This window comes from Pomacea canaliculata, linkage group LG3, assembly GCF_003073045.1.
Source record: "Pomacea canaliculata isolate SZHN2017 linkage group LG3, ASM307304v1, whole genome shotgun sequence".
NCBI lineage: Eukaryota > Metazoa > Mollusca > Gastropoda > Architaenioglossa > Ampullariidae > Pomacea > Pomacea canaliculata.
Window position 1 is genome coordinate 12763576 of NC_037592.1, and position 13123 is coordinate 12776698.

The window sequence follows — 13123 nt, forward strand, 5'->3', positions numbered from 1 at the left end:
TCTCTGAGCTTTGAACCCATCATGTAATAAACACAAAAGTTTACTTAGGAGTGGATGCCACTACACATGAAGACAAAATACCACAGCTCTAATCAACGTTCTAGTATCGAGGTTTACTGTCATCTTTCATCTATGCATGTCGGTGCTCCCGATACGATTTTAGTTTTAGTTCACAGTATAGGATTCTCATAGATTGATGAATTATCTGTACTCAGAGATTAATTCTTTTATCATTGGATATATCCATCCTTGTCGACTCATCCATGATAGCGATCATTCCAATTTTATAGATTATACATTCTCATTCGACATTTCATCATCCAACAAAAACTTTTATGCACCAACTGCCTTAGCTAATAAAATAACAAAAAGGAAAATCAGTTCATGTAGTCATATTTCAGATATACAGGTACTTGTACAAAATATGTCTCTTTCCTTCCAGGGCCATGTTGTTGTGTTGTTGTTATGAAGTATACATTAGAAGAATTTGTTTTAATGTTAGTATATTTTAGACATTCTTCGTTAATCTAATGTTTTGGCATCCTCGACGGTCAGAGATATAGAGATATGCTTGTTAAACTTACTCAAGGAACTATGAAAAAAAAAAAACAGTATGGAAGTGTACAAAGAGTTTGACTTTCTTGTGGTTTGACTAATTAAAGTCATCGTTTGACTTTCTCGCGCAGACATAAACTGTGTACATATTCTCGGAACTTTGACCCCATGATGTAATACACACAGAAATGGACTGACGAGCGGACACAACGAGACAGAAAGACAAAATACCAGAGTGCAAAGTTTAGAGTAAAGTACAAGCTGGTGGAATTGAACTCTTGAACGAGAAGAGAAAATATCTGAATACCAATAGTGGGCATCACACAGATGAGAAAGAGAACAGAGGTCCCGATCAACATCCGGGTTACTGCCATTTCTTTACTAGACATACTAGTACCGAGATGTTCAGTCTTCTGTGTCCCAGTCGTCACGTTTGTCATCGACTTTCTCTGTTTGACAGCTGCTTGTAGTTTGATGGCGGTAACGGACGTGCAGATTAATATAGCGATGAAAAAACTGACTGGAAGTACCGTGGAGTAGATAATGATGTCGAAAATGTCGACGATTTTCTTGTTATCCGTATAGTACCTGAGAAACAAAAAACTACTACTGTCTTTTACTGTACATTGCAAATAACTTTAGTCATCTTAATTCTCTGAGCTGCTTATGAAATTGACTGATATATATGTCTTTTAAGTAGTGTTAAGGAACTGAAATAGTTTTCGTGAAATGTGGTAAGAAAAATATCAAAGTTTATATAAATTTTATTTATGTTTAAGAGAACTTTGAAAGAAAAAAAGTCAAACGATTATGTAGGCATACAAGATTTCAGTTGTCTCAAGAGAAAAAAAATTAGGATCGATGCGCATTTTCGGAATGATTAAAATTCAGACATCAGGTAAAGACAAGAAGAAACTTTGAAACATGAAAAAGAAACGCACAGAGTTTGTATCGACACATGAGAATTCATTTTACAAATACTACTTACACTATTATAATACTCTTACTTTGTCACTGTGAAGAAAGACTTTGTGCTATTCGTAGAGGGATCGTACATAAAGCCGACGGTGTGTTTAGGAATCACAATAACCAACATCCCTGTCACCAGCACGACACAGCAGACGACAACAATGGCGGTCATGGTGGACGTCTTCAGCAGCCGCTTGGCGTGGAGGGGACTGACGACACAGAAACAGCGCTCACAGGCGATGACAGCCGACAGCAACTGAGAGGCCCACTCGGCGCTGGTTAAGCCTAAATCAGTAACGATATACAGTCCTCTGATGTTTATAACTCTTTAACAAGAAAAATTCAGGCTTTATGATAAATGAATTTCGTGAATAAGGTATACACAATATCTACTAGGCATTTACGACTCACAAAAAAGAAATTTTTGTCAAATTGTAAGATTTAGGACTATAACACAATTAACTAAATAAAATCGCTATCACTCACCTGGCAGCCGGACTGTTATGAACCAAGTGTCTGGACTGATGTGTTTTCTCACTCGGTCCTCGACATACATCAGAAGCAGGATGACGACGTTGACGAGGTCAGCCAGCGCCAGGAGGAAGAGACAGACGTTGATTCTCTCTCCAAGACCCTGTCTGTAGAACACCATGGCGCTCAGAATGGTGCCAGGGATTCCCAGGAATAGAAGAAACGGAATCATGAACCAGCATATGACCGCCATGATGATCTCGTAAATCTTGATAGGACAGAGAGAGCACTTTGGGTAAGTGAGGTACAAGATGTAGTATGTAAGTTGTGTTAGTTAATATTTATAATTTTTAATGATACACTAAATGTTCCAGAACAAAATATATAATTGTTGCTATTGCTGTTATTGTTGTTTTACTTCAGCAGACAGAATGCTCGACTTATTCTCAGAAAACTTTGAACTTGTGGTTGTGAAAAGCCGCACACTGAAGTCTGTCCATGGTTGCTGATCGGTTGAACTGATGTCTGACACAGAATCCATTTCTGTCAGTGATGTGGCAGTGACAACTACAGTGGGTGTCTACAACTCATCTTAAAGAAATTTTTATACAGAAACGGAGTTGCCCCTAGTCCTACTTAATCCAACTCTATAGAGGCTTTTTATGATCTTGGATGGTGTTTTAAATCATGATTGAATATTGTGAACTTCTTTTGTACAGATTAAATTAAATTGTCACCAAAATTGTTTATAAGAATGTGAGCTACTGTCGCATTTATCTGCTCCTTCTAAATAAAAGATTCAGCAGTGTACCTTAATTAAGAAACATTATTGCTTCCATGTTAAACAATATTTTAATAAATTCGTTGTTAGTAATTACGAAAATTGCAGACAGCAATTGATCTCTTAAATATAGAGAAATGTCATGTAACTTGTTTGAAATAATTTTTCCTGTGCACTTACCTTGATTGCTGTAAGAACATTTCATTATAGAGGCTGTTATACAAAAAGAAACTGTTAAAATGTGGCAATGAATTAGTTTTCCCAATTAAAAGAAAATAATAGAATGTCAAGGGAGTATACTTCCGCAATCATCCTTTGCAACTCTTGAGATTGTAGGCATTCTCTACACACAAAAATATAAATAAAATTAATAAGAAATTAGAAAAGCATCCGATTTTAGTAAATAAAAGTGATAAATATTTTAAAGAATATTTTGTGTTTTATTAACGGGCGCGATGTATGTGTGTGTATATATATATATACGTGTATGTATGTGTGTACTCGTACAAACCCTCTTTCATAAGCTAGTGTAGTTCCTTTGCGCTTCTAAAACACACAGCTCATTGTGGGTCCTACTAAGGAGTTTATTTTCATTGTATATACTGCTGGTCTGGGTTTTTTACCCTTTGTCTGGATTGTAAGGTTTGTGAACAATTCATTGCCTTGTAGCTTAAAGGTGAATGTAACAGTTTAACACTACCAGTCTTGTCGCTAGAAAACGTTTCTGTCAGTTGATAAAGGTGGGTTAGATTATTCCTTCCTCTTCATCTTTTACTGATACTTTCAGAAGATGTAAGGAGCTGGAGACGGGGATTAATAGTTTTGTCTCAGTAAGGTCATGCTTTGGGAGGGGTCAACCTTAATCTCATAGGTCAGAGAATCTTAGAGACTATTAACGATGACTGGTCAACTGTTATCTTGAAGCACACCCCGCAAACTTGGAGTAGATAACGATGTCAACAATGTCGATGATTTTTGTATGAGCTATAAAGTACCTGAGAAGTGAAAAGCTATTTCACTGAGTCGTCTTTCATTGTTTATGCGCCCCAACATAGTACAAATAATTTCAGTCAGATTTAATTCAAGTAATGAGAGCGCTACATTTAATGTATTCTACAAGACATACATACAAGTTATGTATCTTGGAAGAAATAGAAAAGGCTTGCGAAATGTGCTAAGAAAATAATGTCAAAGTAGACTAACATTCATTTCTGTTGTGTGAACGTTAAAGTAAAAAATAAACACTGGAAGTCTAGGGAAACAAAAATTATTGTGTGAACAAAAGAAAATAAGGACGAAACAATGTTTGCCAAATGATTAAGTTTCAGACACGCTGTAATTAGTCCAACGCTTAAGAGGTTAAATAATCTGAATACATGTACGTGCTTTTAACAAAGAGCAAATTCTATTAAATGTTTTCTAAGAGCTTGTAGAATGTCCCTACAATAAAAGAAAACGAACTGTCAGCTGCTTGATGGAGTTTCAAACATTCGTGTCTTACGAAATTGGCGAACGTTGACCTGTTGCCGCAGTTGTTCTTAAACAACCACACTGATTGTTACAACACTCGGTCACCTGCTGACACACTACAACAGATATTCTCAGCTGCTTATTTCTCGAGAGTCCTCTAATATGTATCTTACTATATTTGTCATTATTTAACAGAAAAATGCAACAATATTCATGGTGAGAAATTAGATACCAAATTTCAGAAAACTATGCATCTGATATACTTTTTTGATTAATTCAAACTTTATTGTGTAAACTGTCACAAGTCATCAAAACTCGCAATCAGCCTGTCGCCGTGGTTACAACCTGTAAATGTAGCAGCAGTCTTGTCAACACTCAGCATCACTTGTAAAGCTGTTGCAAGGGCTTTGGTTGTTACAGAGCAGAAAGAAAACCATGAAACAGTTTGAATGATGATATTGATATTGGTAACCCAAAAATGTGACAATATATAGAGGAACGAGAAATTTCATTAATACCAGTCCTACATTTTAGTGCTGCCTCTATTATTGTTTTTCCTTCCAACAAAAAAATGATGTTTACAGTAAACTTTGTGTATGAGACAACATGTCCACAAAAGTCCAAATAATTGCAATTTAGGCCATGACTAGATACCGACATCAGTTTTCACAAGCTCACTTTTGATTTTAGTAAGACTACAAAGTGTTAAAGCGTGAAAGTTATCATTGACATATTTAAATTTGAGGAAAATTGATGATCTTTTGATAGGTAAGAAGGGTTTTATTCCGGTAGCCAGGTAAACAGCAGAGATTGTTCAAAAATGGTTAACACAGAATTACAGCAGTCACACAAATATTACATGTAATTTTACAGCCTCTCTTTAATAAAGATGTCTTGCGCAAACGTATATCTTTAATTAAATTATAAAACTGTATGCCTCTTTTGCTGCTCAAATCATCCAAGCAATTTAAATTCACATATAGAATTCAATGTTTAGATTAAATTTTATCGCGTATAGTGTAAAAGCACCACTAAAATTCAATGATAACCGTCAACAACGAATCAAGACATTTTCAGATACTTTTAAATGCAACAAAACAATTGGTTGCACAATTTAGTCGAATAAGGACAAAATAATCTTTTTTTAATATAATTTATCTTGTTCTTCTTGCACTCCACAATATATTTTGCAATGGAAGTTTTAACCTTCAGATGATTCGGTACTTCAGTTTTATAGCACCACTAAAGGTAGAAAAGAAACTATTGCCCATTCTGACAAAATATTTGTGTTCTTTAGATATATGACATGGCCTATTGTAGAAATCTTTATTCTTTAGTAGTAATGGTGGAGTTATTACTTAAAGTCATAAGTTTTGTTAGTAATTACTAATCTCGTTTTGTAATTCTGAAAATTACACAATTAATTTTGTATCTTATGCTAAATGCCAGCAATTTCAAAAAATACTGTATGATTATAGTCACGATGATAAAAACAACATAAATGAAATAAAATACTGAAATTCCTTTTCTAGAGAACAAATTATTATTAAGACTTAAATGAATTCATGTTAAGATCATAAAGAACTATTTCCAAAGAACACCATCGTTTCGAAGCTAACGTGAACAGTTAGTAACAATGGACTTCGACAAAAATAATAGTTATGTTGAAGAAAAACTTACAGAATATTGCGGACTTTGACTGTCTGCTTACTGACTAGCCATCACACCCGTTCGTTTTAATACTACTACTACCACTAATGATGATGATGATGATGATGATGATGATGATGATGATGATGATGATGATGATGATGATGATGATGATGCGCATGTACGACTAGTATTTACATCTCCAAGAGAGAGGAAAAGTCTCAGCCCGCATCGCCATCATACTATCAACATCTCAATGATCCATTTTTACGTATAGGTTGGTCCAGTATAAATAAACATTTCATTTCCAGTCAAAGTAATAATATCGGACGATAATAGAAACCCAGAGGGGCCAACTAAGTCTGGCCAAAATCATGCCAGTATGTCTGTGATACTAAGATACCGACTAACCCATTTCAACTTTCGTACCAGTCGTACGCCAGACTCGCGAATGAAGTTGGTAAACAACAATATTACTCCTTATCTAGCAGGATAGATTCCTTACGATCCCTCAGAAATCCTTTCGGCAGGAAAGTTACTAGAAAGCTCGTCGTCTTGCACAAGACATCCATAAGTCTCGTAAAAAAAAAAATAAAGCTTCTTAATGTTAGTTCAAAGCTCTGTCAGCCAAAGATAAACCAGAGGTATGATTAATGTGTTCGAGTGAACTCCCTGCACCTGTCACATCCAATAAATAGTGGTTCGTGGAATACGCACGTCCATTCTGAGTAGCTACAAGGCTAACTATTCGCCATTTGTGGCAACACACTGTGTTCACATTAAAGATAGAAATAATTATCAGATACTGTCTACAGCTGAAGGATAAATATGTTTTTTATACATAACAAAGCGTGTCTGCATCGACATCTTATTTGACATCATTCTTTCATGTTATCGATCGATCTATCCTCATCTAAAGATTCATGCATCCTCGTTGACCTTATATCTACGTGGGTCATAAATTAATCTTAACTTGACCATCAGCCCTTTCTATTCATAATCAACCCGTACTGTTCAATCTCTTCATATTCAGCATTAGTCACAACATTTAGTAATCGATTCATTGTTATCGAGATTCTTCCCATACTCGTTACTCGACATACTAGTACCAAGGTTTACTGTCATCTATCATCTATCTATGCCTATCGTTTTTCCCAATAGTTTTTTAATTTTAGTTTATAGTATAGGATTCCCATGGATTCATGAATTATATGTACTCAGAGATCAACTCTTTTATCAATGGATATATCCATCCTTGTCGACTTATTCATGATAGCGATCCCTCCAATTTCAAAGATCAATTTACCTTTTCCTGCGACCTTTCATCATCCAACAAAAACTTTTATGCGCCAACTGCCTTAGCTGATAAAATAACAAAAAGGCAAATCAGTTCATGTAGTCATGTTATATATATATAGGTACTTGTACAAAATATGTCTTTCCTTCCAGGGCTATGTTGCTGTGTTGTTGTTATGAAGTATACATTAGAATAATATGTTTTAGTGTTAGTATATTTTAGACATTCTTCGCTAATCTAATGTTTTGGCATCCTCGACGGTCAGAGATATCCAGATATTCCTGTAAATTTTACTCAAGGCACTATGAAAAAACACAGTGTCAAGAGTACAAAGAGTTTGACTTTCTTGTGGCTTGACTAATTAAAGTCATTGTTTGACTTTCTCCCGCAAACATAAACTGTGTACATATTCTCTGAACTTTGACCCCATGATGTAATACACACAGAAATGGACTGACGAGCGGACACCACGAGACATAAAGACGAAATGCCAGAGTGCAATGTTTAGAGTAAAGTACAAGCTGGTGGAATTTAACTCTTGAACGAGAAGAGAAAAGATCTGAATACCAATAGTGGGCATCACACAGATGAGAAAGAGAACAGAGGTGCCGATCAACATACGGGTTACTGCCATCTCTTTGCTTGACATACTAGTACCGAGATGTTCAGTCTTTTCTACTCCAGTCGTCACGTTTGTCATCGACTTTCTCTGTTTGACAGCTGCTTGTAGTTTGATGGCGGTAATTGAGGAGCAGATTAATATGGCGATGAAAAAACTGACTGGAAGTATCGTGGAGTAGATAAAGATGTGGAAAATGTCGACGATTTTCTTGTTATCCAAATAGAACCTGAGAAACAAAACACTATTACTGTCTTTTACTGTACATTGCAAATAACGTTAATAATCTTAATTCTCTGAGCTTCTTATTGACTTAAGTGACATATATATATATATATCTTTTAAGTATTTTTAATGAAATAAAATAGGTTTCACTAAATGAAGTAAGAAAATAGTCAAAGTACATATACATTTTATTTATGTTTGATACAACTTTGAAAAAAAAAAAACACAAAAAAAAAAAACAAAAACGAATATCTAGGCAAACAAGATTTTAGTTGTCTCAAGAGAAGAAAATAAGATTAGGACCGATACGCCTTTTCGTAATGATTAAAATTCAATTACAGACAAGAATAAACGAAGCGCATAGAGTTGAATCGACACATAAGAATCCGTTCTACAAATGCGCTACCACTATTATAATATCCTTACTTTGTCACCATTAAGAAAGACTTTGTGATATTCGTAGACGGATCGAATATAAAATCGACGACGTGCCTAGGGGTCGCGATCACAAACATCCCTGCCACCAGCACGACAGAGCAGACGACAACAATGGCGGTCATGGTGGACGTCTTCAGCAGCCGCTTGGCGTGGAGGGGACTGACGACACAGAAACAGCGCTCACAGGCGATGACAGCCGACAGGAATTGAGAAACATACTCGGCGCTGGAAAAGCCTAAATCAATAAAGATATACAGTCCTCTGATGTTTATAACTCATTAACGAGAAAAATATCATGCTTTGTGATAAATCAATTTCGTGAATGAGGTATATACATATCTACTAGGCATTTACGACTAACAAAAAAAAAGAAATTTTTGACAAGTCTTTTGTAATATTTATGATCATAACACAATTAATAAATAAAATCGCTATCAATCACCTCCCAACCAGATTGCTATGAACCAGGTGTCTGCACTAATGTGTTTTCTCACTCGGTCCTCGACAAACACGAGAAGCAGGATGACGACACTGACGAGGTCAGCCAGCGCCAGGAGGAAGAGACAGACGTTGATTCTCTCTCCAAGACCCTGTCTGTAGAACACCATGGCGCTCACCACGTTGCCAGGGATTCCCAGGAATAGAAGAAACGGAATCATGAACCAGCACATGACCGCCATGAGGATCTCATAAATCTTGATAGGACAAAGAGAACAGGTTGGGTTAGCGAGGTACAAGATGTAGTATGCAAGTTGTGTTGGTTTACATTTATTATTTTCAATGTTGCACTAAATTTTATAGAAAAAATATTATTGTTTTACATCAGCAGATAGAATGCTCGACTCATTCTTAGACAGCTTTGAACTTGTGGTTGTGAACAGCCGCACACTAAAGTCTGTCCATGGTTGCTGATCGGCTGAACTGATGTCTGACACAGAATCCATTTCTGTCAGTGATGTGGCAGTGACAACTACAGTGGGTGTCTACAACTCATCTTAAACTAAACGGCGTTAAACCCAGTCCTACTGCACCCAACTCTTTAGAGGCTAGATTATCTAGGATTGTTTTCAAAACAAGAATGAATATTGTAAACTTCTTTTATACAGCTTGAGTTAAATTGTCACCACAATTATTTATAAGGATGTGAACTACTGTCGCATTGATCTGCTTCTTGCAAATGAAAGATTCAACACTACACCATAATTAGGAAACACAGTTACTATTGCCTGCATAATTTAATAATATCTTATTAAAGGCGTGGTTAGAAAATACTAACATCTAAGATAGCGATTGATCCCTTAAATATGGAGAAATGTCATGTCACGAGTTTTAAAGGATTTTTTCTTGACTTCTGTAGGAACATTTAATTAGAGAGGCTGTTGTACAAAGAAAAACTGTTAAAATGTGGCAATATGTAATCTTAATTAAAAGAAAATAATAGAATGTCAAGGGAGTATATTTCCATAATCCCCCTTTGCAACTCTCGAGATTGTATGCATTCTATACAAAAACAAAAACAAAAAAAAAAACAACAACAAAAAACTAAAATAAATTAAAAAAATTAGAATAGCAGTCGATTTTAGTACCTAAAAAAACATAAATATTTTAAAGAACATTTTGTGTTGTATTGACGAGCGCGATATGTGTGTGTGTGTTTGTCTTTAAACGTGTGTTGGTGTGTGTCTTTGTGTGTACGTGTGTGTGTGTGTACAAGCTCTTTTTCATAAGCTAGTGTAGTTCCTTTGCGCTTCTTAAACACACAGTTCATTGTGGGTCGTACTAAGCAAATCGTTTTAATTGTATATACTTCTGGTCTCTTTTTCCTTTGTCTATATAGTAAGGTTGGTGAACATTTCATTGTCTGCTTTGTCTCCTGACTGTCTCTGATTATTTAATAGCTATGAAAGTGTCTTTACATCTCTGTAGTTTGAAGGTGAATGTCACAGTTTAACACTACCAGCCAAGTCACTACAAAACGTTTCTGTCAGTTGATAAAGGTGGGTAAGATTATTCCTTCCTCTTCATCTTTTACTGATACTTTCAGAAGATGTTAGGAGCTGGAGACGGGATTAATAGTTTTGTCTCAGTAAGGTCATGCTTTGTGAAGGGTCAACCTTAATCTCATAGGTCAGAGAATCTTAGAGACTATTAACGATGACTGGTCAACTGTTATCTTGAAGCACACTTCGCAAACGGGGAGTAGATAATGATGTCAACAATGTCGATTATTTTCTTATGAGATATAAAGTACCTGAGAAATAAAAAGCTATTTCACCAAGTCTTCTTTCACTGCGCCCAAACAGATTACAACTTACTTCAATCAGTTTTAATTTAAATAATTTGCGCGCTACATTCAGACGGATTCAATGTATTCTACAAGGCATACAGACAAGTTAAGCATCTTGGAAGAAATAAAATAGGCTTTGAGAAATGTGCTAAGAAAATAGTGTCAAAGTATACCAACATTCATTTCTGTTTAAGTGTACGTTAAAGTAAAAAATAAACACTGGAAGTCTAGGAAACAAAAGTTATTGTGTGAACAAAAGAAAATAAAGACGGAACAATGTTTGCCCAATGATTAAGTTCCAGACACAAGCCGTAATTAGTCTAGTGCTTAACAGGCTAAATAATCTGACTGCGCGTTTTCAACAAAGAACGAATTCTATCAAATGCTTTTTAAAAGCTTGTAGAATGTCCCTACAATAAAAGAAAATGAAATGTGAACTGCTTGATGGAGTGTCAAACAATCATATCTAAAGAAGTTGGCGAACGTTGACCTGTTGCCGCAGTCGTTCTTAAACAACCACACTGATTGTTACAACACTCGGTCACCTGCTGACGCACCACAACCAGGTATTCTCATCTCCTTATTTCTCGAGAGTCCTCTAATATGTATGTTACTATATTTGTCATTTTAAAAAAATAAAAAAAAAGTTGAAAGAATGTCACTTCGTCAACGATATGTGCCCGTTAACAGGAGTTCATTTAAAACAATTTACTTGGCGTGGTGCACACACACACACACGAACGCACATACAAACAGATAGTTTACAGCGAAACTAAAACAATATTTAGGGAGAGAAATTAGTCACCAACTTCAAGTAAAATATGTATCTGATCTACAGTTTTGATGAATCAATCTTTATTGTGTAAACTGTCACAAGTCATCAAACTAGCAAGCAGCCTGTCGCCGTGGTTACAACCTGTAAATGTAGCAGCAGTCCTGTCAACACTCAGCATCACCAGTAAAGCTGTTGATATACATCAGGACTCTGGTCGTTACACAACGAAAAGAAAACCGTAAAACAGTTTAAATGATGATATTGATATTGTTAAACCAAAATTGTGTGAGATACATTGCGCAAAGGTATATATTTAATTAAATTATAAAAATGTATGTCTTTTTTGCTGATCAAATCATCCAAACAATTTAAATTCACATATAGAATTAAATGTTTAGATTACATTTTATCGTCTATGGTGTAAAAACACCACTAAAATTCAATGATAACCGTCAACAACGAATCAAGAAATTTTCAGATACTTTTAAATGCAACAAAGCAATTGATTGCACAATTTAGTTGAATAAGGACAAAATAATCTTTTTTTAATATAATTTATCTTGTTCTTCTTGCACTCCACAATATATTTTGTGATGCAAGTTTTAACCTTCAGATGATTCGCTAATTCCGTTTTACAGTGCCACTAAAGGTAAAAAAGAAAATATAGCTAATTCTGACAAAATATTTGTGAACGCCTACAGTATATGACTTGACCTATTGTCGAAATTCTTATTCTTTAGTAGTAATGGTGGAGTTATTACTTAAAGTCATAAGTTTTGTTAGTAATTACTAATCTCTTTTTGTAATTCTGAACATTACACAATTAATTTTGTATCTTCTGCTAAATGCCAACAATTTCACAAAATACTGTATGATTATAGTCACGATGATAAAAACAACATAAATGAAATAAAGTACTTTCATGTTAAGATCATAAAGAACTATTTCCAAAGAACACCATCGTTTCGAAGCTAACGTGAACAGTTAGTAACAATGGAGTTCGACAAAAATAATAGTTACGTTGAAGAAAAACTTACAGAATATTGCGGACTTTTGACTGTCTGCTTACTGACTAGCAATCACACCCGTTTTTTTTAATACTACTACTACTACTAATACTAATAATAATAATAATGATGATGATGATGATGCGCAAGTACGACTAGTATTTACATCTCCAAGAGAGAGGAAAAGTCTCAGCCCGCATCGCCATTACACTATCAACATCTCGAGGATCCATTTTTACGCATAGGTTGGTCCACTATAAATAAACATTTCATTTCTAGTCAAAGTAATAATATTGGACGATAATAGAAACCCAGAGGGGTCAACTAAGTCTGGCCAAAATCATGTCAGTATGTCTGTGATACTAAAATACCGACTAACCCATTTGAACTTTCGTACCAGTCGTACGCCAGACTCGCGAATGAAGTTGGTAAACAACAACAATATTATTCCTTATCTAGCAGGATAGATTCCTTACGATCCCTCAGAGTTCCTTTCGGCAGGAAAGTTACTAGTAAACTCGTCGTCTTGCACAAGACATCCATAAGTCTCGTTAAAAAAAAAATTAATGCTTCTTAATA

At 35.3% G+C, this 13123-nt stretch overlaps 1 protein-coding gene across 1 annotated transcript; it reads right to left on the minus strand.

Annotated features, from left to right (window-relative positions):
- Nucleotides 1-8124: 8124 nt before the first annotated feature.
- On the minus strand, nt 8125-9421 carry LOC112560548 (putative G-protein coupled receptor F59B2.13). Its single transcript, XM_025232463.1, has 3 exons — nt 9297-9421; nt 8918-9170; nt 8125-8710 (listed from the first exon to the last, which is right to left on the minus strand). The coding sequence occupies exons 1-3, from the start codon at nt 9417-9419 to the stop codon at nt 8460-8462; spliced, it is 627 nt and encodes a 208-aa protein (XP_025088248.1). The 5' UTR covers nt 9420-9421; the 3' UTR covers nt 8125-8459.
- Between the last annotated feature and the right edge of the window lie 3702 nt (nt 9422-13123).